The sequence below is a fragment of the Xyrauchen texanus genome, chromosome 28 (assembly GCF_025860055.1).
Source record: "Xyrauchen texanus isolate HMW12.3.18 chromosome 28, RBS_HiC_50CHRs, whole genome shotgun sequence".
NCBI lineage: Eukaryota > Metazoa > Chordata > Actinopteri > Cypriniformes > Catostomidae > Xyrauchen > Xyrauchen texanus.
Window position 1 is genome coordinate 22379083 of NC_068303.1, and position 27408 is coordinate 22406490.

Genomic DNA, 27408 nt, shown 5'->3' on the forward strand with positions numbered 1-27408 from the left:
CAAGCGAACCAAGACTGCCTGAAAAGTGGGTCTCTGTCCTCTTCCATATGAACTCTGGTACAGTTCGATTGATATATGAACGCAACATGGACCAAAGATGTCTAAACAGACCAAAAGCAGGAAGTAATTTACCTAATACTGACCTCAAGCATACCTGGTTCTTCTCATCATACAAGCCATGTTTCCCATTACAGTTTGTTACTTTCGTCGGAACCGCCTTCAGCCGTCCTTTTACTTACTTACTTTTACTTTACTTTATACTTTGTCCCATTCCTGGGAAATTTGTCTTGGACCGCATGACACGGCCAGTGCACAACATCAATCACACACAACACAATGCATACAACAACATGCAATAATAAGCAATAACACATTTCTGTGAATTATATATAAAAATAAATAAATAAATAATAATAAAAAAAACTAGCAGCATACTACATCAATTAAAAAAAATCTCTATTTAAAATTTTGATCGCAGTTGGAACAAAAGAGTTTTTATAACGATTAGACTTGCACATCAAGACCCTGAATCTTCTCCCTGATGGTAGCAATTTAAAATACTTGTATAAAATATGTGTATCATCAGAGACAATTCTTTTAGCTTGCCTTGAAATAGATGCCTCGTACAGTTCTGGTATGGTTCGTTTTTCCTCCCACCCTATGATTTTTTGAGCTGAATGCACCAGTCGTGGTAGTTTTGATTTAGATTGAACAGTCAGATTTCCATACCATGCAGTAATACAGTATCTAATTAAGTTTTCAAAAACAGACTGATAAAATAGAAACAAAATCCTCTGGTTTACTCCAAACATTGTTAACCTTCGCAGGAAGTATAGCCTCTGCTGCAGTCTGGAACAAAGATTGTCGATGTGAGAAGACCAGCATAGTGGATTGTCCATATAAACTCCTAAGTATTTATATAGTCTTCCTTTCATTTAAAACCAAAGAATTATTGTCACACCAGCTGACAAATCTGTCAACAACAGAGAAATGCTGCAAGGGATTTGTAGTCTTGTTCAGTAAGCTCAATATTGCTGTGTCGTCAGAGAATTTGATGAAAAATGTATCTTAGCATATCTTCATTTGTGTGTACAACGGAGGAATTCCTGACATTGTTTTGACTCCTTTACACATTTTATGAACTCTTCGTTTGTTCTCAGCTGGTAAAAATACCACCATTTATACATATATATATACATCCAACTAGCGCATTTCGCCAGCATTTTTTTGGAAGTTCGGTAAGTTCTGTCAAAAAATATACATCATAAAAGCTGTCCAATCAGGTCGTGACTTTTCCCTGATGCCTTTTGGTTTTGTATCTTTAGGTTTGGAGTAATAAATGTCAGTGTGAACGCTAAACGAACCAGGACTAAATTTATAATTAAAATTTTTGTCTGGAGCATACCAGTGACCCTAAGCATACCGCCAACGTTGTGGCAAAATGGCATAAGGACAACAAATTCAAGGTATTGGAGTGGCCATCACAAAGCCCTGACCTCAATCCTAGAAATTTGTGGGCAGAACTGAAAAAGTGTGTGCTAGCAAGGAGGCCTACAAACCTGACTCCTTTACACCAGTTCTGTCTGGAGGAATGTGACAAAATTCCAGCAACTTATTGTATGAAGCTTGTGGAAGGCTACCCAAAATGTTTGATCCAAGTTAAACAAGTTAATTATTGAGGGGAATTTTTGTGGATGGGTCCTGTAACAACAAGGTATAAGAGAGACAAAAAAGCACCATAAATGTAGTCCAAGACTTCTGAAGCATATGATCACTGAGTGAGAAACAGACTGAAATTTAAGTCATGGGTAGGTCTCATTATTTGGTCTTCCACATATTCAAACTTGCCATGATGCAATTGGTTGCGAGACGCATGGGAACCAATGGGCATTATTGAAGCCAAACCTGGCACGACATGTTTTGGTGTGTCATGTTTAATCAGTGCATGTGTGAATGAGATTTCAGAGTTTCAGCAGAGCTTTGATAGTCTTGACTAAAGTAACAGCGTAACAACAAAGTAATCCCCTAATACTGACCCCTATTAACAATATTATGTGGAGACCAGTCACATGCAAATGTGACTACTCATTATTTTGTCCCCGTTTATGAGTTTAATGGCTATTTTTTGTGCATGGCTTATGGTGTTGTGTTAACATTTCAGTGGCTGAACTGTAAGGAAGTGAGTTAAAAGGGCATGTTGTTGTTTCCCTGAATAAAGCACACTGAGTGATGATAGGAATAGAGCGAAAGTAATTTGTGAATAGAGAGAGAAGGGAGGATGCATGCATGCATGGAAAGAGGGAAGGAAAGAGTAGGAGGTCGGGGGAAAAGTGCTGTAATGACCTCTTGAGTGTATAGCCACACACACACACACACACACACACACACACACACACACACACACACACACACACAAACTAGGGCTGGACAATAGATAGAATGTAATTGACTTGATATAATCACAATTGTTTTTTTTTTTTGGCTAAATAAGCAACATCAGTCATTTCAGAACAAATTCATGAATATTGAGATATTAAATAAGTAAAAAGGCTGAAAAATATTTAGATTTATAGATACAGTATATTATCGTCCAGTATCCACCCTCCCCTTCCCCCACTCTCTCTCTCTTTCCTGCGCACACATCAGTTAACCAGAGATCATGCGATGGTGTATCCACAAGGAAAATAGTTGAAGTGTGTCTCTGCTCCCGAGACAGTAGAGTCTCACTCACTAAACAAATGGAGTTTAGATTCTCTAGCTACTGGCGTTCCCAGAAGCCTGAGCAGTGTACTACTGTAGCTGGAACAAGAGCGTGACCTTATGAATCATAGACATCTGCAACTGCAACTTTAATACAACTCAATGGCTACATTAAGTCTCTATGTTTGAGAGAAATGGTTGGATGTTAATGGCGTTTCCCTCCAATAAGTGACTACGGCTCGTGTGTGTGTGCATCTGAGAGTGAAGCATTGTCCTCTTAGACTGTCTTAGGCTGTGAATAGACTGTATTGTCTGAAATGAACTGCCCTCTAGCAGGACACTTTGTTTTGGCAATGCCATATGCTTAAATAGACACAGAGATGAATAATATTAAGCAAAACTTATTGAGTACATCTGCACACACAGGCATTTGTTCATCTTTAATGAAGGGTGTCTTTTAAAAGTAACAAGACAAGAAAAAGATATGCTTGCACATTACATTCAACAGGAAGTTCTTTAGTGCCCTTACTATGTTTGTTTCTCTTGTAGCAAATAAGCGGAGAAGTCTGTATAACAGTTCCTACAGTCCTCAAGTAGGCTGCGGAAGCCCGTACAGCACAAACGCAGCAAACAGTCCCTACAGCAGTGGCTTCAACTCCCCTTCAGCCACTCCATCTAGAGTGCCTATCGTCAAGCAACTAGTTCTGCCTGGCAGTGCAGGTAAAATCCTCCTCTACTTCTAAAGAACTCTGTGGCCATGTTCGGAATGGAATATTAGCTTACTAACTGAATACTGTGCACAGTATACACACTACAAAGTATACAGTATACTGCTCACTATTACTAATAAATCAAAGTAAAAAAAATGAGGCATCATTCCACGATATAACTTGCAGATTATCAGATTAGTATTTTTAACTCTATTTTGTATAGAAATGCAGTGATGGCATTTCTTTGCTACAAATAGCAAAGCTATTAGCTTAACTACATCTCTGAGTAGCGAGATGGTAGCTTCTCTAGTTTTTAAATAAAGTAGCTTTTCAGTAGCAAAGCTATATTTTTGACAAGGTAGTGGCGTGGCATTGAAAAAAAGCGACACCGCTACAGCATGCTTTGTACCTGGTGTTTACTAATGCCAGTTTTAAATCAGAACTAAAAATGTCTGATCATAAATGAATCGCTCATTTGTGTTGGTTCTTTACATTGAATTGCTCACATGTGAATGGAAAGCGTTCTGAATCATTTCACAATTCAATTTGAATGGTGTGCGCTCTCACTCATCAACAAGCTCATGGAATACTTTATAACACTGCAAATAAAGATAATGCTGGTTGCAGTGGATCTACAATCAATCAATGGAAACCGTGTGTGTGTGTGTGTGTGTGTGTGTGTGTGTGTGTGTGTCTGTGTGTGTGTGTGTCTGTGTGTGTCTGTGTGTGTGTCTGTGTGTGTGTCTGTGTGTGAGCGTGTATTTATAACTTTATGGGGACCAAATGTCCCCATAAGGATAGTAAAACCCAAAATTTTTGACCTAGTGGGGACATTTTGTCGGTCCCCATGAGGAAAACAGCTTATAAATCATACTAAATTATGTTTTTTGAAAATGTAAAAATGCAGAAAGTTTTCTGTGAGGGTTAGGTTTAGGGGTAGGGTTGGGTTTAGGGGATAGAATATAGAGTTTGTACAGTATAAAAACCATTATGTCTATGGAAAGTCCCCATAAAACATGGAAACACAATGTGTGTGTGTGTGTGTGTGTGTGTGTGTGTGTGTGTGTGTGTGTATATGGAAATCTTTCTTCATCAATGGAAAACAATAGGAACAGGGCTCCAGACAAAAAGAAAAAATGACTGTAAGGACTGAAACATATATGTGTGTGTATATATAATGTATGTTTCAGTCCTTACAGTAATTTGTTTTAGTCTGGAGCCCTGTTCCTATTGTTTTCCATTGATGAAGAAAGTCTTTATTAAGTTCAATACGTGCACAACTTGTAAACAACTTCTGCAGGTAAATACATTTTCCAACCAAAAGAGTATCAAAACACTTATTAGCCTACACGAAAACACTTACTGTACCATGACATTACCATGTTTTATGGACATGTACCATTACCTGTGAGCATCATGTTAATACAATGGTAAATTAATGTGGTAATACTGCGAAGTACCATGGTATTTTTTTAATTACCTTGAAGCACTACAGAATGATGCATAAATGGTTGTATACCAAAGTACTGTGGTATTACTATCTGATACCATCAGAAATCACATTGTTATTGCCCAGATGTGTACTCTCTCTCTGTTTATACAGAAGTGTGCAAATGAAATTACGTTAAAAAAAAAAATTTAATCCATTTTCTGCCCAATTCCCACTACTTAGTAGGTCCTCGTGGTGGCGTGGTTACTCACCTCAATCTTGGTGGCGGAGGACAAGTCTCAGTTGCCTCCTCTTCTGAGATTGTCAGTCCGTGCATCTTATCACGTGGCTCGCTGTGCATGACATTGTGGAGACTCTGCATGTAGAGGCTCGTGCTATTCCCCGCGATCCACGCGCAACTCGCCACGTGCCACATTGAGAGCGAGAACCACTAATCGCGGCCACGAGGAGTTTACCCCATGTGACTCTACCCTCCCTAGCAACCGAACCAATTTGGTTGCTTAGGAGACCTGGCTGGAGTCACTCAGCGAATGGTGCCAAAAACAAAACATCCAGTAAGCAGCAGTTCTATGGATGGAAATGCCTTTTTGATGAGAGAGGTCAACAGAGAATGGCCAGACTGGTTCAAACTGACAAAGTCTATTGTAACTCCGATAAACACTGTTCAATTTTGGTGAGAAGAATATCATCTCAGAATGCTTTTCTGAGATGCGGGTTGGCACTGTTTTGGTGGCAAGAGGGAGACCGACACAATATTGGGCAGGTAGTTTTTATGTTGTGGCTGATCAGTGTAAATTCTCCTTCCTGCCTAGTATCTGGATATATGTACGCAGAATGCGAATTGCCAAAAATGAAAAATAAAAGAATTTTGAAGTGGAGATTTACTGTAAAAAAAAAAAGTGCTAGAATTTTTATATTCTTAGAATTTATTATAAAAATGCACATTCGAATGCTAAAATGAGCATTTTAATTTTGTACAGTATGTGTGCCAAGCACAGATGATGACTTTCTGGGCTAAATTAGATGCAGTGCAACAAATAAAACAATGCATGGTGTACTATTGTACTATGGCACCAGTATAGGCTACTGTGCAAAACTAAGTTAACTCAGAACTGTCCATTGAAGCATTTCTTTTCTTGTTTTACTTTTTTTACTTAATATTTGAGAAAATTAACAGGGTACATTTTTTGACTATCGCTTTATGCACATTTGTTAACAGTCAGATATGTTCTTTGTAAAAAACATTCACTACAACTGGATAGTGATTGGTTTATATTGATTTGTTGTGCACTCTTGTTGACATAGGAGACAACATCAATTTAAAAATCAGATGGCTGGTAGATTTTTTTCCCCCCAACCTGAAATAATGTATTTTAAAATTTGAATATAATACAAATTTTTGTGATATTTCAGGGAACATTTTTTATTTGGTTTGTCAGCTCTGTTGACAGCCCTAGTGTGCAATTCCAAACATAGCCCATATGACTTAAGCTGTAAACGCAAGATAGCTATCCAGGTTTTATAGATCTACCTATGATTATCTTTTTGAAAATTATCAACTATTCCCGTTCTCTATTATTTATTAGTGTTGATGCATTTAATGTATTTCTTCTTTGTTATTTTGTGTGTATGTGTGTAGGTCAACAGCGTGGATCAGCTGACCGAAACACTCAGGCAGTGAGCCCTCAGTCCTCAGTAGACAGTGAGTTAAGCACATCAGAGATGGACGAAGACTCTGTTGGTTCGTCGACCACATATAAACTCAATGATGTCACCGATGTGCAGATACTCGCCCGCATGCAGGAGGAGAGTGAGTGAAGTTGTCTTTTCTGTTGAAGTCATTTTTTTTATAGAGCTTTGAGTTTGTGTTGCTTGGATATTTCATATCACCTTTTAGTCTGATAAAAGCAGTTATTATTACAAATTTGATTATCAAGTTGCTCAAAATATTGATAACTAGAGATTGGACAATGTTGTTGTTTTACATCTGATACTACTAAAAATTATACTGGAAGTGTCCGATAACAATATGCAGAGTTAATTTAAAATTGTTTCATGTCAGGTTTTTGATACAAGAACGATTAATAATCAGACTACAGCAATAAAAACTATTATCATGTACTATTCTTATAAACTCTTCGATATAAAAATGTTGTAAATTTCAATATCTATTTTTCCCTCATATAGGTTTAAGACAAGAATACGCTGCAACAGCTTCTCGTCGTAGCTCCGGTTCCTCATGCCAATCGTTGCGACGGGGAACACTGAGTGATCAAGAGCTAGACGCACAGAGCCTGGAGGATGACGAGGACGCAGTCCACCATGCCTTTCACACGCCTGTCAACCGCTTTAGCCCCTCCCCTCGGCATTCCCCTCACGTCTCCCCTAGGAACTCACCCCGTTCTCGCTCACCCGTCCGCTCGTTAGAGTACAGCCGTGGATCTCCCCAACCAATCATGAGCCGCCTTCAGCAGCCCCGACACTCTCTGCAGGGCCATGACTCCCAGTCCAATGCCATTAAGAATGAAGGTAGAAGTCAATTTCTGTATATGGATACGTGTAGTTGAAAAGTTGATGTTAAAAAATTGGGAACTTGAGATAGCAATCAGTACAGGACCTAAGATGTAAATTTTTCAGTACACATTTACATGGTTTAACCTAAAATTTGTATTATTTCAAAATATTATTTCTTAGACATGTAATACATCAACTACCCAGATTGCTTCTGTTTTTATTAAGAAAACAAATGCTAGAAATATTTGTAATTTTAAAGGGATATTTCACCCCAAAATTAAAAATCTCTCATCATTTACTCACCCTCATGCCATCTCAGTTGTGTATGACTTTCTTCTGCTGAACACAAAAAAAAAGAATTTAGGAGAATATTTCAGCTCTGTAGGTCCATACAATGCAAGTGAATAGGTACAAAAATGTGGGCGCTCCAAAAACATATTATGGCAACATAGAAGTAATCCATAATACTCCAGTGCTTAAATCCATATCTTATCGATACAATAGGTGTGGGTGAGAAACAAATAAATCTGTAAGTCCTTTCAGTTCTTACTATACACCGATCAGCCACAACATTAAAACCACCTGCCTAATATTGTGTAGGTCTCCCTCGTGCCACCAAAACAGCACCAACCCGCATCTCAGAATATCATAGACGAGGGGGACCTACACAATATTAGCCAGTTAGTTTTTATGCTGTGGCTGATCAGTGTAAATTCTCCTTCCTGCCTATTATCTGGCTATATGAATGCAGAATGCATATAGTGTGCAGAAAATAAAAAATAAAAGAATGTGGAAGTGGAGATTTACAGTAAAAAAGTTCAAAAAGAATTTATTATTGATCTGTTTCTCACATACACTTAACATATAGTTTCTGAAGACATGGATTTAACCACTGAGGTCATGTGGTTTACTTTATAATGCCTTTTATGTGCTTTTTGGATCTTAAAAGTTTTGGTTGCTATTCACAATTATATGGAACTACAGAGCTGAAATATTATTCTAAAAATCTTAGTTTGTGTTCAGCAGAAGGAAGAAAGTCATACACATCTGAAATGACATGAGAGTGAGTAAATTATCAAAGAATTTTCATTTTTGGGTGAACTATCCCTTTAATACAATCATTACACTTTATTTTATGGTTTCCTTTGTGTGTTTGTGCACATACAGAAAAGTTGAGGCGGAGTCTCCCTAACCTCACACGAACCAGCTCTGGTCCCACTGCAGAGCCGGTGAAGAACAGCAGGAGCTGTGAGTCAAACCTGCAAGTGCCAAACGGAGGGTCACCCAGACACCAGAGTCAGTCTGCCAGTGAGTGTACACACACACCAGTCAGTTCATTTGTGAATATTCACACTCCCATCCATGCATTCACTACACACACACATACATGCAGAGCTTCCAACTGTCAATAAACCGAGCATCCATATAAACACGCGTTTGACATAAAATACTTTGAGAAGTTGAGGTGTGACATGGTATCCATTTAAAACTATTATAAATAGCATTTGACTTATTCTTTTTGTATTATTTTGCACAACTTTTATAACCTCAAAGACTACATGGAGTTTTTGTACAAATTAATTTGCTGAACTAATTGAATAAACTAGCAAATGCAGAAAAGATGTTTTAAAAGCACAATCTAAATGTTGACCAGTTTCAGGACTTAAGATATAAACTTCCTTGTGCGATCATATATATTTTAACCTAAAATATTGATATTGAGTAAAAATGTTATGTCTGCTTCCCTCACATACACAGAAGATGCACACACACACACACACACACCATTCATTGGATTCCGTTGCATGTTATATTAATCATAAATGTTATTCTGTGCATAAATGTTAATGGGATTGGGATTCTGTGCTTTGACACAAATTCACTTTCTAACTGCACCTTTGGTGTCTTGGCTGGCTGGATGGGACTCTTAATATTTTCACGTTCTCTTGAATATTTTTTTTTTGGCATCTTGGCATACATTTCTAACTAATTTAGAATGAATTATTTTCCAAACAAAGCCCTTGTAAATTACTAAATGTTTTATTAGGAATGTTTTAGATGTTGGATCTTGAAGGCATGTTTAATGTGGCACAGAAAGACGATAGTTTATGCGAAAACCCTTTTATATTACATTTATCATGTGCTGTTACACCTGTATGATCATCTTCACTGAAGGAAATTTTATCCATGTAAGTAAAATGACTAAGGGCCTAATGAGGCCCTCTTCTTTTCAATTATTACCTTATCCAGTCCAAGTCTCTTGAGAGGGTAGGGTCGCTCGAATGTTTAATAGATTATAATGGATAATGCATTCAGTGCCTAAGAGTAAAGGCCAGCATTAATCTCTTAAACAGCACAGGCCAAGACTCCCCATCAGTTTGCTTAAAGTGATTTTTTTGAATGTAAGCAGAATTCCAGAGTTTAAGGATATAGACTTTTCCCCTTGTCAACATTTAAAAAAAAAAATTATTTCCTGCTTCGCATGCTCTCTTCCCTTCTTCTCTCTCTGCCTCTGTCTTTCTCACCCACTTTGTCTTTGGCTGAGATGCTGGTTGTCTGGATATAATTAGATCCACACTTTGCTAAGTGCTGCCTCCTGTCTTCCCTTCTCACAGGGTCTAATTTTTTCTCTTGGCTGTGTTGCCCTCTGGTGGCTAGTTAGAAGTGGTGTTCTGAAGAATGGCTGTCTCTGCCTTTAATTAAACCCGACCCTGGCTGGCCATCTTTTAGCATACCCTAAACTATTGGATTAATACTGATTCTGAATCAGTTCTGGTTTGAGGTTAAGTGTTGGAGGCCTGCAGGTGAGGTGGTGGCTGAGTACAAGTTAGCATGGATCAACACATAATATGTGCTTGTTTCTCATCTCAGCGCTGCACCAAAGGTTCTCAGCGCCTGCTCGCTCCTCCCCAAAACCAAAAGAGAGACTGCAGAGCCCTACGTCTCTACGAGGTAATGAACTGATTGGGTCATCCAGACAATAAGCCTATATGACCTTTTCATATGTTAAGAGTGAAGGAGAATGATGCAAGATATTTTAGGGTTATTTTTGTATGAACCCAAGACCAAGTTTGGTTTGTGTTAAAGCTGTTTTCTGAAATGACTTTTCCAGTGTTGGTATGGGTAGTGAAGTACTTCGAAAATTTTGACAATTAAACAATGTTTTTAAAAATGGAGTTGAAATACGGCACTGACTTGTTTATTCTATGGAAGTATATATATCATTGCTTATAAACCTGCTAGGTCTGTCTTGAAAGGTTTATACATCATATTCTCTTTGGAAAAAATGGATGGGAATTTTTCTTCCGGAAGCTGACGGTTGCACTCTATTTGCATTCCAAATTGCGGAAGGAAGGGAACTGCTTTTGATGAAATTACATTTTCCCATTATTATATACAGAAATGCATTTCTCACTGCCTCGATCAAGAGAATGTGCTTTCGGCAAAAGCTTGTACTCATCTCTTGCAATGCATCTGCAGTGGACAGACACAAGTGGCACCTGCTTGAGTTTCAGTACTGACTCCGGAGTTGTATTTGTGCAGTTGTGGATTTGATCATTGTGATGTATATTTTAGATTTAAAGTTAGTGATGCTGTTGAGATGCCTTACAAATGATCCTCTGAATACTTTTTGAGGGATCTTCATGCATATGTGCCATGTCATCCAGATATCTGATTTTTTTTATTTATTACTCTATTTAAATCATTTGCAAAGGTAACTGCAAATGACTATGAATAAAAAATAAACACATGTTGGCCCAAGTCCTGAGCCATTTGACAACTTTTTGACTATGAATTGGTCAGCGAAGTGAGCGGATACAAACCCAACTTCTGTTTTCCATCTTTTACCCAGTTCCTCTCTCGTGTTGCTTTGGAGAGGAAGGAGATTTCAGTGAGTATACACTGATGATGCAGCTTTTTCACTACAGTGATATTTGTTTTTGTGCGTGAATGATGGATTGTGTTTGTACTGTTTTTTTTTTGTTTTTGTAGTTGTTTTTTGCAAGCAGGGGGCCGTATTTCACTTGAGTAATGTGAAAATTACAAAATTACAACTACTGTAATCAAATCAAAGTTTTAATCCATCCATTCTTTGTTCATTTATGTTTTGCAAATTATTGTTTCATTTTTTATATGAACATTGTGTTGATTGTCAGTAATGCATTCTGTTGAGGTCTGTGATTGTGGTACATTCATAATGTTAAAGTTCCTCTTAGGGGTGGGTAATAATATTGATTTCCTGATGTGTCACGATCTTCATTTGAATGATCTCGATATCGATTTTTAAATCCCAAGATCAATCTTTTACTCTAAGAACAACACTCCACCACTATGAGCATGTTTACATGCTCACCAATGTGCAGATCACTCCCACAAATCAGCTTATTTAAGAAAAACCATGTGTACATGAGATTTGAAATTAGAGATGCTAGTGAAGATACACGCTCAACACTTGCGCACATATAATAAGCTGGTGAGAACACTCTGTAAATGTGTTTGCTTACATGCCGCGCGAAATCGTCGTAATTGGCTAAAATCTTCCCGTATCAACCGGTTTATTCTTAGGCAGTTTATGAACTTATACTGATAAAGGAACATCGTTTATTGCGTTTACATGACCAAACACGCTTACTGAGAGGAAATCGCTCACATATGCTACCAATTTTTATGCTATGTGACTAAAATGTATATATTTGGCAGCTTGCTGATAAATGTTTACATTAACTCATCAGTAATTGTGTAGTATACTGGAGAAGTTCTCAGCAGTGAGATCCTTTCACTGTGTGTTAAGAGTAAAAGTTGTTCCATGAAATGTGTCCAAAAATGAGATCCATGTGACCCATTTGTCAGTGAATTTTGTTTTTTGTTTTTCTCCCAATTTGGAATGCCCAATTCCCAATGCACTCTAAGTCCTCGTGGTGGCGTAGCGACTCTCCTCAATCCGGCTGGCGGAGGATGAATTTCAGTTGCCTCCATGTCTGAGACCGTCAATCTGCATATCTTATCACATCTTGTTGAGCGCGTTACCATGGAGATGTAGTGTGTGTGTGTGGAGGCTTCACGCTATGTGAGCAAAAGGGACATTATAATTGAAATATACCCATATGAGTCTATATCGAATCTAATTGAGAGCTTGTGAATCAGAATCGAATCGGAAATCTGTATCAATACCCAGCCCTAGTTCCTCTACATGTTACATAGGACTGTGTTTGTTTCATTATGATGATGTTTAAGTAGCTTCATGAAATGAATTGTACGTCTCTAATTGCATCGGTTTGGTATTCAGGGTTGCATCCCGATCAAAAGTCTTTGTTTGCCATTAAAACCCTATTCCCATTAACCCGTGATTGTTATCCCTTGAATGGCTTGCATCAGGTAGTTACAGACAGAAGACAAACTACTGAATAAAAGCACTTCTGGGTTCTTTATTCAGTCTGTAATATGCATCAGTACCTTTTATGAAATGTCTGTAATGTTTCAGTTCATATTTTAATGTGGCATCCCCTTTTTTATTCTATCTTTTAATAGAATTATTTTCTATCTATCTAATCCTTTATTCCTTTCCCTGACTTCTTATTCCATGTGTCATTCTTGCTGTCTGCAGTGCCCTCATCCAGTAAGTTGCGGACTCCCGCTGCCCCATCTCCCCTGGCTCTCCGGCAGCCCATGAAGGTCATGTCTAATCATGGTTCAGGCACAGCCACACCCACACGCTCTATGGCCCCACCCCGCAGTGGCCTGCCCCGCCCCAGTGCTAGCACAGGAGGGGGTTTACCGGCGCCTCGCAGCAAACTGGTCCAGCCTGTGCGCAGGTACACACAGGACAACATAACATCATCTTCCTCAAAGCCTCATAGTCCAACTGATGTTAGTTTTCTTGTTTAACCTGTTGTTGCGCAATTCCCCTGCAGGCGGCGGTGACTGCTTACATTGAATATATAATTTACCGTCTATATATGTAATGAATGTTATAGAACTGATTACTTTTCAAAGGTCTAAGTGTTCAACATTGATATCTGATTTCTGTTTCACGATAGCAATGCTCCAGAAACAGAAATTTAGTTATTTGTGCCAGGATTACAAATGAAAACACGCAATATCAAAACAAGACTTCATACATTTTTTATGAAAACGTGATCGCCAGATGAATCCAGTTCGCCACACTTGGGTCAGTTGTCCATGTCAAGCGTTCATTGAAAAACATCCAATAGGAAAGAATATGGACTTACATTCTTTTGTGCATTAACTGCATCCCCGTTTGTATGGAAAATGTCATTTTCATCTACTGACATACTGCTAGTATTAACTTTTTAATACTACTTTTTTTTAAAACACTTTTTTTCACGATTTTGATCTTGAAATATTTAATTCATTCATTGAAACATGAAATTATGAAATTAACCAAAAAATATCTCTAAAGTCAAATTACATTTCAAATGATATTAAGTGGTAAAAATAAATCTCATACCAAATCCAAACATTTTACCCCCTCCAACTCCTTCCACCAGCCCCTTTTGCTGTTACTTCAAAGTCACTCTACGACAACAGGTGGAAAAATACCAATATAAATTAGATCATAAACACAATTGTAAATATAATAATGATAATTGCGGAAAAAAACATGACCTAAAGATATTTGAATACAAATCTCATAAATATTTATTTCATAAAACGGCTTTAACAGTGATCAGCATGGACATAATTTGATATTTCACTGTATTTTCAGTTTGGACATGGATTTTATTGCCACCTGCTGGTGGAATCTCCAAACTGAATATGCAGGAACTGAGTTTGGACATTATGCTGAAAAAAGACCTGCTTTTGAAAAGTATTTTTTTCTTGAAAAATAGGTCATTGCACTAATTGCGCTTTGCACCACTTCATTAACAGTACACCAACAGTTTGCATGCATATACCCAAAGATAGCGCAAACAGTCCCACCCACGGCCACTTGCGCTTTGCACTGGCATGAAAATTGCATTTATACAGTTTTCAGAGAGCACTAATTCGAATCCTTTATTAGGACGTAGTGCTTTGCGCTGCTTTTTGTGGACTCACGAAAATAGAGTAATATGTCCATATTGTATTGAAAAGATGAACAGAGATATTCATGGAAACATCTCCTTTTGTGTTTTGCATTGGAAAGAAAATCATGATAATTTTTGGGATAACTATTTTTGGGATAACTATTATAAGTATGATTATAATGACTTCTAATAGAATAAGAATCCATGCGAAATGTACATTAGTAAATGTATGTGAAGTGTGTATACTAAGTATGTTGTTTGTTCTGCAGGTCTCTTCCAGCTCCAAGGACATATAGTGGAATCAGAGATGAGAGCTGGAGAGAGGGCTGCTACTGAGCATGCCCAGAATCAACAGCACAAACAGGCTTTCAGTATAACCTGGCACTTTATTGAGATACGACTATAACCCCCACAAATAAGAGGCTCATTCTTCCAAACAACTGATTATACCCTCTTCCAGTTGACATCAGAGTTGATATTCATAGATGTGGAAGGCAGGCTGGACACCAAAGAAAGCCAAAGAAACAGACCTGGATTCAGCCACTCGGGGCGCTCTTACCTACCAAACAGCACCTGTACTGCAAACAGCTTCGAATCATCAATCCTGCTTGCAAACCACCCCACCACAGAAGAAATGAGACAACTGAATTATTTTCTCTGTAACAGATTAGTGGCAATCTCTTTTTAGTATGTTGCAAATTGACTTGAACATTTGGCTCTTTAAACTCAAGTCAGAGTGATTTTTTTTTGGCGATACAGTCACCACTGTGGCAATTGCATTCTGTCAGAATGTCTTTCATATCTATGTGACTTATTTATTTGAAATCATTATTTAAAATATTTCTTTCAAAGAGTATTCACACAGAATTGTGTTCTATAAATGGATGCGCATACATTTCTTTAGCTTTTTCTTTCTGAATGTCATTATTGAACCTCACATGCAAAGCTAAGTTTCCAAAGCACTTTTGATGTCTGAAATGTTGGACACATTTTAGAATTTGCGAACAAATGTGTTTAAATTGAGTCCTCGAATATACTGTAGAAATTATGCTTTTTCTCAAGGAGATAGTCATGAGGCTGAGACAGAGATCAGTAAGAAGTTAAAGGCAAATTTCCCAATTTGTGTTTGCATGTCCTAATTAAAATACAGGCTTGAGAATAACTGAATTGGATGAACTGTTGTTATTATCAAATTTAGTTAAAAATGTCAATCGGTTCATGTCTCAGTGGGTAAAGTGCAGTGTGGTTATGTACTATTCATTTGGGAAAATACCTGGTCATGTAATTTGTTGTCATTGAAATTGATAAAAGGCTGTGCCACCTGAACACATTGTAATGACATCCCGCTGCACACTTCATACATATGAGACGGCGTAAGTTTGTTTAAAAAAGAAAAGAAAAAAATGAGTGCCTATAATTGATCAAATTCTGTGATTGCTACAACTGTTTTTGGTTTGTGCCAATTGCTTTATTTTGCCAATATAAGTTACTTCAGGGTTTTTTGCATTTCTTGCTCAGTTTTAGTTTGATTTTTGTAATTGCTTTCATAACATTTATATGGTTTTTGTAACAGAAGTACATTATAAAAATCCCTGGATATTTATGACTAAATTCTCTGAAAAGAGTCTTATTTATTAAATGGGGAGATGCCTCAGTGTGGTGAGATATAGAGTTAGTGGGATGCTTGAGCTTAGTATGGTCATGAATACATGAAATGCCATTTTGTGGATTGTTTTTGGTAAAGGCTTTTATATCTCCACAAACATGATGCTTGGTTTCCTCTGCGTTAAATCACATTTCAAATAAAAGCTGGAAACTGGTGTGTGGTCTGTCTTTTACGTGTCCATAGTTTATTGAAATGAGGACATCACTGCTGGCCATAGACGTGTTGCATTTGAATCTGTAGTTGTCCTTTAAGGAGAAATGTAATTTATTTAGAGGTCTTGGTTCAAAATTTCAAACCAAAACTGTTCACAGTGGAATTAACATGAACCATCTGCGTATATTTTAGAAGCATTAGAAGGTCTTCATAATAATCTTAAGTGTCTGTGTTTTTCTGTTAAAATACTTCCTCATAATCTAACTTAATATGCAGAGACAACTATTAGTAGCCACTCGTCTGTAAATGTTCTCGAAACATTGTGAACACAGTCTGAACCTGCTTAGACCCGCCCAACGTTACTAAACCAATGGGGTGAGTTGGAGGCGGGGCTACATGGTTTGACCACGGGGTGCTGTTTGGAAAACATTGTTAGTCTTTGAAATTCCGTTCTTTGGCGCAGGCGCAGAAATTACACACTTCAGCTTTAAGAAAATAACTGCTATGCCACTTGTCACAATTGTGTGCAGTTAGCAACGTTCTTAAATGTTGTTTTATTTGCAAAGTACAATACCTTGCTTGCGTTTACAAAAAACAATTGTTACACGGTATGTTTTGACCATAAACATCCAATGTGGTGCGTAGCTATAAAAGTCTACTGTACCTTATTTGCATCAGTTGTTCTCTACTCTTTTAAACATTTGTTTTCCTCACATTTTCCTAACCATTTCATTTCAGATTTCTCTTACTCTGGCAGGCCAATTTCTTTGCGGGAAAGTGTTGCGATGTTACGGTCTTTCAGGTTCTCTGGTGAAGTACATTTGGGCTCTGACTGTAGGGACTCCGTGCTCAGTTTCTTCCACAGGTACTCTATTTTAGCATCACAATGCCAGGGGTTAAAGTTCAGCTCCACCCAACTGGTATTAATATCTAATGTGCCAGGGGGCAGAAACTGCAGCCTGTTGTCACTGAGGTCAATATACTCCAAGCGGTCGAGTCCCTGGAAAAGAGTGGGTGGGATGCTCTCTAGTTTATTTTTCTGCAGGAAAAGGTGAGTTAGGTTAGCAGTGTGGCTAAAGGCCTTTACATCCAGGGACAGGATTTTGTTCTGCTCCAAATGAAGTCTCTCTAGAGAAGAGTGAGCATCTAGACACCCAACTGGAAGCTCCTCAAGTTTATTCTCTGAGAGATGCAGAACCTTTAGGTTGCTCAGACTCTGAAGTTGGGCCATTGGGAATTTTACAAGCTTGTTTCCTGACAAGTCTAACCAAATGAGATTGCTGTTGTTGGGCAACCAGTCTGGATGGATGCTGGAGATGCGGTTGTCTTTTAGCACCAGGTTAAGAAGTGGAGCATAATGGAAAACACATGGGGGAAGCTCCCGCAGTTCATTATCTGAGCAGATTTCAGAGAAAATGTAGAAAATGCAGTGAAGTTCATTTGTGAAAATTCTTCTAATTTGAAAATTTTAGATGAATTTCAGAATTTCGTAGTATTTATTATGTCCCCCTGTATGATATACACTCACCTGTGAGGTCTATGGTGTGTAGGTGAGGAAGGCCCTTCAGAAGATCTACTGGTAAGCTGCTCAGTTTGTTGCCGGGCAGGTGCAGCTCCTCCAGGAGTGGGATGGCTCCCAAGTCTTGAGAGGTCAGCACGCTGAGGTTGGTGAACTGGATGGTTAAGGTGGTGGTGTTGCCAGGGAGACCATCTCCAGGGAAATGAGATAGGCCAGCATCAGGGCACACAACCTCAGTTGTTTTGGTGCTGAAGTGGCACGTGCATCGCTTTGGACAGGAGAGGGCGTCATGGCAACAGAAGACTACCATCACCGCAAGGGCGAGCTTGAGCCAGGAATTCATCTTCACAAGCTGTTCAGATCGATACTGTATAGAAATTTGTAATGGAGTTTGATCAAATAAGCTGTTGGTTTGTTTCAAGCAGCTACAGAGTTGTTGCTTTCTTTTCTTTTTGAAGAGGTCTTTACTCCAAGATGACATAATTTAATGGATAGAGCCCTCTTGTTTAGAAGTAGAAAGTTAAATATCACATGTAGTTTGACCTGTAAAGTCTTATCAGGTCATGTTGTTTTTCTATCTGTCACTGGTCTTAAATGACTTAAGGGATAGTTCATAAAAATAAAAATCAGTAGCCATTTCCTGACCCTATATGACCATTTATTTCTTTATTTTAAAAAAAGAAAATGAGAGAGGGCACACCTTAACCACTTCAGAAAATGTTTCAACATTTCCTGTTAATTTCAATCACTTTTGGCGTTTCAGAACATCTCAAGGATTCTATAAACAAGAATAATCTCCATTGTGATTGGATCAGTGAGCCCACTTTGAGCATTTTGCATTCAGTGTTTTATAGGGATTTTAGCCCAATTATTACCCTTTCACTTATTGGAAAGATATTAAAAAAAAACCTTTGATTTAACCACCTCGAACAAAACTGAAAATGACAAATAAATAAAAGCAAATGTGATCATTTCAGGAATTCTCATTAGCTACAAAATTGATGGTGAGAAAATGATAACACAATTATATTTCTTGATTGAACTATAATTTTGAATAGCTAAAACATAAAATAAGACTCCTTACCTTATAATTTTATGGACTTTAATGTCAGGATGTCGCGTTATTCGAAAATGTTGCTAAATCACTTGTGTTACTCCAGCACTCTTTACTGGAAGAACAGTCGTCACTTGTGTAAATAATGAGAGAGAGAGAGAGAGAGAGAGAGAGAGAGAGCAGTTCACGTCACATTGCCGAGGGCAAATGTGTACAGAAGTACAGAAGATGTTTCTTAAAAGAAAATGATTTGAAACAGCTTTGTCTGAAATGCAGGGGTGTTACACTTGCTGTTATGTTGAAAAGGAGGGAATCAAATAAGGATGTATTTGTGACTGAAGCATAATTTCTATGTGTAAAAAGAAGAAAACTTTATACCTAACCCTTCATAACAATCCAGTATTAGATCAATACATGTAAATGATTTATGTTTCGGCTGAACAACCATTGCGCAATGCACAAGAGGTTACACAACAAATGCCATAAACAAATAGAGGTCTTTATTTAAAATTAATTAAAAAAAAAAAAAGCCAATTTGAACAGAATCAGTTTTTAGGCTACATCCTACTTAGCAGGAAAAAAAAAAATGAGGCAATCAGTTACATTATTTTGTTTTTAACTTAATAAACTCCCAAGTTTAAATGAGAAGTTTCAGATTCAATTATACTACACATGCATGTTCATTGCTCTTAAAGGGATAGTTTAAAAATGAATATACACCATCCCAGATGTATGACTTTCTTTATTCTGTTGAACATGAACAAAGATTTTTAGAAGAATATCTCAGCTCTGTAGGTCCATACAATGCAAGTGAATGGATACTAACATTTTGAAGCTCCAAAATGCTCATAAAGACAGCATAAAAGTAATCCATAAGACTCCAGTGGCTTAATCTATATCTTCAAAAGTGATATGATAGATGTGGTTGAGAAACAAATAAATATATGAGTCCTTTTTCTCTATAAATGTTCCTCCCTGCCCAGTAGGTGGCAATATGCACAAAGAATGTGAATTGCCAAAAACAAAAGAAGAAGAATGAGAAAGTGAAAAGGGAGATTTATAGTACAAAAGGACTCACCCACACCTATCATATTGCTTCTGAAGATATAGATTTCACCACTGAAATCTTTTGGATTACTTTTATGCTGCCTTTATGTGCATTTTGGAGCTTGAAAATGTTTTTCACCATTCACTTGAATTGTACGGACCTACAGAGTTGCGATATTCTTCTAAAAATATTTGTTTGTGGTCAGCAAAAGAACGAAAGTCATACACATCTGTTATGACATGAGGGTGAGTAAATGGTTTCAATATTTCCCTCTAACTTGAAATATTGAGTAGCCGGACATTTAATGACACTTAAATTTGAATTTAGCTCCTTGGTTGAACTTAAAATCACCATCTAATCTTAATTTAAATATCTCCATTAGAGAAAACTTAGCTAGTATGCTAACATGCTGAATGCACACTAATTGTTAACACTATGCTTTGATTAGCACAGTAATTGCATGCTTAATGAGCTAAGACATACATAACTTCAGTAACATATTCACCATAACAGTAAGACCCCAAAACTTGAACAGAACAGAAACTCTTCTAGATAACACAACAAAGCATTAAACCCTAACACCCCCATTATAACACATTATAAAACTTTAAAATGTACTCCCCTGCCCAGTTTCAGTTATAGTTCCTGTAAATTTAAAGAGACAAAGTTAATTTATCTTAAAACAACAAAACAATTAAAGTTACTTAAAAGCAATCAGGTTCGTGAACTCAAAAGAAAGAAAAAGTTATTAATACTCATCAAGGTTAATTTATTTTGTCTGATTTAATTTTTCCCTACTCAAAACAATGAATTATTTTGAGCATTATTGTTTACAGTAATAATCTGCACACTGATAGATGTCTCTGGTTTGCAACTGGTGAGCAGAAGTTGTTTATCCAGTGACAATACTGCAAACATTTCAGCACAAGACATGAAAGATGTGAAACAAATAATGAAAGTTTGTATATTAAACTGGGAGACCTATACAGAGTAAAATAAAAGAAGTGAATTTCGGAGCAACTTCCATTTTATTAGTCGTTTCCCACATTATAATGAATACATTTTTCCTGCCTAAAAGTAGGCTTTTTGTTTTCCAGAAGATCCCTCCACCCCACACACACTTTTTATTATGGATAAAAAAAAATCTTAATTGATCACTGAAAAATAAATGTCCACATCCAGAATTGCAAAGTCAGTTTATTCTTCAACAGCAATTACGCGTGCGTATTGAGGGCAGTGTTTAGTTGACATTCAATATTATGCAGTGTCATGACATGGTATAATTCATCTAAAACTATTTGAAACTAAATGTCTCATTTTTGAATGAGCTAATTATTATATTACCTATGCAGTTAGTGAAAATCGCATGTTATAAATGTGAACATGTTATTTGCCATCTAAATAGGCAATCAAACAAGTAAACTTTTTTTCACATTTGACAACCTATACCTGTGATAAGGAGAACTTAACTCGATGTCTTTTTTTGGTTATCTATTTCGTGGTGGTCAGCTTCAAAGCCAATCTGGGTGGATGGCGCCTCTAAATGGCATTTTATGACGTGCGCAATATTGGCAAACCCCTCCCGGTGCCACCGTGCGCTCAGAGCGCTGGAGGCCTCGCCCCTGCAGTCACTGGTGACAGAATTAAAATGATCCTGCGCCGCTAGGGGATCGCGCTGCTGCACAAATCTCGTTCAGGGAGGGGACACCAGCGGAGACTGAAGGATCATTTGGAGAGCTCCAGTCCCCCGGAGATGCGATGGAGACCTCCAGTGTGCCGAGCACCGATGCGTCCACAGTCGCGCTCAGCCGACTTCATAACTTCACGGATGATGTCGTCAATTTCTCCGAGGATCGTGGCGGCGTCTATGAGAGCCCTTCTATGGCTCGGTTGCGCGCCACTGAAGTGCCGTTGTCTGTGGTGGTCAGCACCCTCAGGACTGCCTTGACTCCAGCGGGGCTATTGGCCGGTCCATTCTCCCCATCCGAAGAGCCCACTCACTTGATCATCGCGTTCTGGGATTCGCCCTTGAGTCACGGAATTAACGTGTTTGTTGGATTTGTCCTGTGCTTCACTATGCTTGGGCTTGGCTGCACAGTGGAGATCAGTCAGATTGGCGAGCACATTCGCAAACCCATAGGAGTTCTGCTGGCGCTGGTGTGCCAGTTTGTTATCATGCCCCTGATTGCCTTCCTCCTGGCTCTGGCCTTCTCCCTAAACGATGTGGCCGCTATGGCTGTACTGCTGTGTGGCTGCTGCCCTGGGGGCAACCTGTCCAACATCATGTCACTGTTGGTCAATGGAGACATGAACCTCAGGTAGCTATATGTTGAACTGTACATCCAATTGGTATATATATATATATATATATATATATATATATATATATATATATATATATATATATATATATATTTCATGTTAAAGGTATTGTGAGAATATGTTCAATAGACCCAGAAAATAAAATATGTGAAATGCAAAAGATTAGAGCCAATAAGAGTTTTCATTTTTGTATTTATTTTTACAGTGTGGAATAATGACTTGCATAAAAACGATGGCTCTGAGTTTTGCATAGTGAATTAAGTGGTAACACTTTACAATAAGTTTGAATTCACCTTGACCCAGCAAAGACAGAACGTTCTCCCAACATTAGCTTATGGTTTCCATTTGATTATTTTTTTGGGGAACCAATTTGTATCATTCTCAGAACGTTGCAGAGAGGTTTTTGTGGGACAACCTTAGAAGGACTTGTATACTAGAATGTAATGGTTCTTTTTAAGTTTTATTTTTATAACCATAAACAAACCTTCACAAAACGTTGCAGTGAGGTTTTTGTTCACCATATTATGTGTGGTTATGTGATTATCTTATTTGAATGATTAATTGGTCATAACATGACATGGATTGTAGATTACAATGTCTATATTACTTCCTTGTTCACTGTTACACACAAATCAGCACCTCAAAATTTCCTTAATAAATCTCTCATTACAGGGCCAAAGTTCATGTATTTAACATAAATAACACAGCGATCGGCCACAACATTAAAACCTTCTGCGCCAACCTGCATTTCAGAATAGCGTTCTGAGATGATATTCTTCTCACCACAATTGTACAGTTGAGTGTTTATCTGAGTTATTGTAAACGTTTGCCAGTTTGAACCAGTCTGGCCATTATCTGTTGACCTCTCTCATCAACAAGGCATTTCCATCCATAGAACGGAGTAATTTCTAGAGACTGTTGTGTGTGAAAATCCCAGGAGATCAGGAGTTAAAGAAATACTCAAACCAGCCCATCTGGCTCCAACACTGTTTCTGAGGTATAGCAGGGTTGCAGAGAGGAAACAGAGACTGTTAGGGGAACGTTCTCCAAACCTAAAGAGAACAGTCCTTGCTAACCAAAAAAGAAAGTTAGAATAATGTTGGTCAATTTCTATGTACACCCCAATACATATTTTACATGAAACGTTGTATATGTTAACATTCTTTACTGCATTATGAATTAACATGAACAAACTCATTGTTAGTTAATGATACATAATGCATTGATATCAATGAAAAGGACCTATAATGAAGTTCATAAAACCTAATTAAAGGTTGGTTACTAAGTCAGCCCTTGACTGTCTTTGGTAATATATTGCTTCTGGTTGGTTTTGTTTTCCAGTATCATCATGACCATCTCATCCACTCTCCTAGCACTCGTGCTCATGCCGCTGTGTCTGTGGATGTACAGTCGTGCGTGGATCAACACGCCCGTGGTAAACCTGCTCCCCTTCGGTGCGATCATTCTCACCCTCTGCAGCACGCTTATTCCTATCGGACTCGGGGTCTGGCTTAGACACAGATACACTCGAGTAGCTGACATCATCCTTAAGGTAACTCAAAGAAACTTTACCAAAAATTTTTTTTATCAGTGTTTAAATTTTGAGTGAACTTGAGTAGAGTCACAGGCATGTCATTAATGTTTTAACTTTTAGGGCATTAATGTTGGCTTGATTTGAAGGATTCCCCATATTCTGGTAGGCCTTAATGGAATAGCTTCATCAAAATAAAACGAGCATTTATACAATTATTTAGACTTTTTTGTCAAATATCACTGGTTGTTTTGGGCCGCATATGTTTTCTTTCAAATTACATTAATGTTCACAACGTCTGGCCATTAAAAGAAGACCGGACTGCCTATGACAAGGTGACGTCACATCCGTGCATGGGTTCCTCCATTCAGTTGAGCTTATCTTTGAACAGCCTGGTAAGGGCACAGTGGTGACTGTGAGATGTATGGTGGGAGGGGTGGGGGTGAGGGAGAGAGTGATAAAGAGATAAAGGAGGAGGTTCTAGATGTGTGTGACAGAGTGATGCTTTGGAGGGGGGCGCACATTAAGTAGAGTGGATAGAAGTAGGTTGCTGAATTGTCACTGTTCCTCTTTTTCTCCTTTTATATATGCCGTGTTTTATATGATACTGTTTTATCATGAGACTCTCTTTGCTTTTCACTTCTTTCAGAATGAATTCCCCAGGTCATAAATAAATATGTCACATTAATTGCTCCCAATGCAGCCATATATGGTGGCTTTATTAGAGCAAACCCTTTACAGCTAACTAATGTTATCTCAGCCAGTTCCTCTTGACCAGGGTTATGTTTAACAATGTACTGGGTGTTTAGGAAGGTCACTGTGTTTATCTGTGCTTTATGCCTCTGCTCCAGGTGTCTTTGTGGTCTCTCCTGGTCACTCTGTTGATGCTTTTTATCATGACTGGAACTATGCTGGGACCAGAGCTACTGGCCACCATCCCTGCCTCAGTCTACCTGGTGGCAGTGTTCATGCCCATGGCTGGCTATGCATCAGGATATGGCCTGGCAATGCTTTTCGATCTCCCCCCCAACAGCCGAAGGACAGTGTCTTTAGAGACTGGATGCCAGAACGTGCAGCTCTGCACTGCCATCCTGAAGCTGGCATTCCCGCCACAGCTGATGGGAGGCATGTATATGTTTCCTCTGCTCTACGCGCTCTTCCAGGCAGCCGAGGCTGGCATCTTCGTTCTGGCTTACCGCATGTATAGGAAGGAGGTATTACATAAACAGGACCTAATGGAGGATGATGATGATACAAACATAAGCTACAGAAGAATGAAGGAAGAAGATGTGCCGTTTGATTCAACGTATGGTGCAGTAACAGTGAGCGACCCCAATGTCATCATGCTAGAGTCACAGGATGTTGTTGGAAGCCCCACGCCTGTATAAGGGGCTAAAACAACTGACTTGCTACTCACTATGTACAATGGACCTGCGTGATATGTATATACATTAAGAATTCTTCATGTCATCACTCACAGTTGAATTTCTAACTACTCACTCACAGCATTCTAATGAATATGTGCCAAAAAATAATGCAAGATTGTCAAAATGGAAACTAATGTTGTGCCATCACACAGCAATATAAAAGTTAAATATCCAAGTCAGATATTACCAAGATGGTAAACTTGATGTTCATGCAGATTAGAAATATGCGGCTAGTAGGCCTACCATTCAATGACATTTTCTTTCATCAGCATAAATTATAATGCCAAATTTAAATGCAAATGCTGGGAAAGATTTCTCAAATAATTATAAACAGAATGGTAATAGGTTTAGACACAAAATACCTTAGTGACGTGCTCTTTTTTAAAATGCAGGTAAAAAAATATTGTAGAAAGGTGTCCATCATAATTTTATTTTTACACCTATATTATATTACTGAAAACAAAAATCAGTTCATTTTAGCTCCCCTTGTTGCATTATAAGCCGTTTGCCAATTTTTTTTGAAAAACACTTATTTTAAAGGCATTTATGTTTAAATCCCTGATAAATGGGCTAGTGATTCTTGTCACAGATCAAAGGTCTGAAGTACAAGTAATGTAACTAAAAAAGCATTTTTATGTATTCACAAAAAATAAAAATACAAAATAGTCCAATATACAATAGTGTCATATTTACATATAATGCAAAAAGGGATGCTGGAGTCAACTGATTTTAGTGATAGTAAAACAATTATAAAATACAATTATGATGCTGCCACTTTTATTGATCCATGGAATTTAATATTTTTGTTTTCACCATAATTTATGTTTATCTTTTACCAGTAAAAAAAAAATTATCTAAAAAGAAATTGAGCCAGGTACCTCTGGTTGAGCTGACACAGAATGACCCTTCATTAATTTCGTCATTCGTTCATTAAAAAAAAAATGTAACGGGGAAAGACACTTCGAAAGTGTCACAGAGGTCTGCAAATCATAAGCCATTAATATAGATTGATGCTGCTGTCTGTAAATGAATCCTGCTATTCCCTCAGTAAAAGGATTACACTGGCTTATTTGATTGTGTTAATGTGCACCCAGAGGAAGCTAGGGCTAATTCACATTCCATATGGATTTCATCTTATATTGCACTCTTATCCCACTGTCTGTCTCTTTTTTGGTTCCAAAACTGGGAAAATTATGGAGTTTAACATTGCTTTGAAAACATGATGTGGCAAATACCAAAGACTACAAGAGCATGTGAGAGCCTATGGCAATTCAATAGATATATTGATTCTACAAAAATATTATCATTTGTAAATTTCCCTCTGATAATAACCAAACATGCAATACTTATGTATTCGAAATAGAAATATTGTATATTTATTAGAATATATATATATATATATATATACACCTGCAAGATTAATAAATGTTTACAACAAGCATCTAATATTATTATTTTATGCTTTCTCTAAGAAATGTTTGTAATATATCATAATATAATTGCCAGATTGTGGCTAGGTCATGAAACATACAATGTGCTGCCTATGCAGACAGCATTTATGAGTATCTACACAAATTAAAATGTTATGATCTCAGAATGTTTAATTCAAACATTCAAAACGGACAACAAAGACATTTTTTTTTCTTGGTTATAGGAACTTTCTGGAAAAAGTTATAAAATGTTGAAATTTTTAAAGAACTTTCCACAAACGATGTATGAAAAAAGAAATGATGCTAGCATTTTGAGAACGTTTATCAAAGAGAAAACGTTGAAAGAACGTTCTGTTAACGTTACTAAGAGAACGTGTGTTCATACGTTTGAAAGAACTTTTAGTGAACGTTAGCTGACTCGACCCGCGCATAGGATTCCCAAAAATGCTGCACAAAAACAATCAGGAAAACCACCGTAGATGGACGTAAAAACGTGTTTGGTGTGAGCAGCCCTTGAATAAATATTCGGGGTACAATACAAGTTAAGTTCAGTCGACAGCAACTGTGGCATGATGTTGACAATCACAAAAATGTATTTCGACTTGACCCCTTGTTTTTGGCCCCAAAAATCTGGGTTATCGTGAGGCACTTACAATGGAAGTGAATGGGGGTTTTAGGGTTTAAAGTTGTAAAATTGGCTATAACTTTACACGGAAAATGTTAAAGTGATGTTTTCGCACTAAAATCATTTTAAAAAACATATTTTTTTGTGTCTTGTGTCTATACTTTTGAAACCGTGAGTATTATAAAGTTTACGGATTGGCTCCATTCACTTCCATTGTAAGTGTCCCACTGG

At 37.7% G+C, this 27408-nt stretch overlaps 3 protein-coding genes across 6 annotated transcripts in view; 2 read left to right on the plus strand and 1 right to left on the minus strand.

Moving 5' to 3' along the window:
- slain2 (SLAIN motif family, member 2) overlaps nt 1-16588 on the plus strand; it is a 37514-nt gene extending 20926 nt beyond the window's left edge. Inside the window, exons 3-10 of one of the 4 annotated variants that reach the window (XM_052096127.1) lie at nt 3250-3420; nt 6500-6670; nt 7048-7389; nt 8542-8682; nt 10246-10326; nt 11228-11266; nt 12980-13187; nt 14672-16588. In XM_052096127.1, the coding sequence (XP_051952087.1) occupies nt 3250-3420; nt 6500-6670; nt 7048-7389; nt 8542-8682; nt 10246-10326; nt 11228-11266; nt 12980-13187; nt 14672-14738 (1220 nt within the window). In that variant the 3' untranslated portion in view covers nt 14739-16588. The remainder of the gene's footprint in view (nt 1-3249; nt 3421-6499; nt 6671-7047; nt 7390-8541; nt 8683-10245; nt 10327-11227; nt 11267-12979; nt 13188-14671) is intronic. The other 3 variants (XM_052096128.1, XM_052096129.1, XM_052096130.1) reach the window with 3 other exon arrangements.
- A 153-nt stretch (nt 16589-16741) lies between these two features.
- si:dkey-90m5.4 (leucine-rich alpha-2-glycoprotein) lies at nt 16742-18964 on the minus strand. Its single transcript, XM_052096131.1, has 3 exons — nt 18825-18964; nt 17750-18107; nt 16742-17616 (listed from the first exon to the last, which is right to left on the minus strand). Exons 2-3 carry the CDS (start codon nt 18081-18083, stop codon nt 16967-16969), a joined length of 984 nt encoding a protein of 327 aa, XP_051952091.1. The 5' UTR covers nt 18084-18107; nt 18825-18964; the 3' UTR covers nt 16742-16966.
- Nucleotides 18965-21549: 2585 nt separating this feature from the next.
- Nucleotides 21550-26453, plus strand: LOC127622352 (sodium/bile acid cotransporter 4-like). The gene is made up of 3 exons (XM_052096435.1): nt 21550-22160; nt 23506-23716; nt 24547-26453. Exons 1-3 carry the CDS (start codon nt 21601-21603, stop codon nt 25081-25083), a joined length of 1308 nt encoding a protein of 435 aa, XP_051952395.1. The 5' UTR covers nt 21550-21600; the 3' UTR covers nt 25084-26453.
- Nucleotides 26454-27408: the final 955 nt, after the last annotated feature.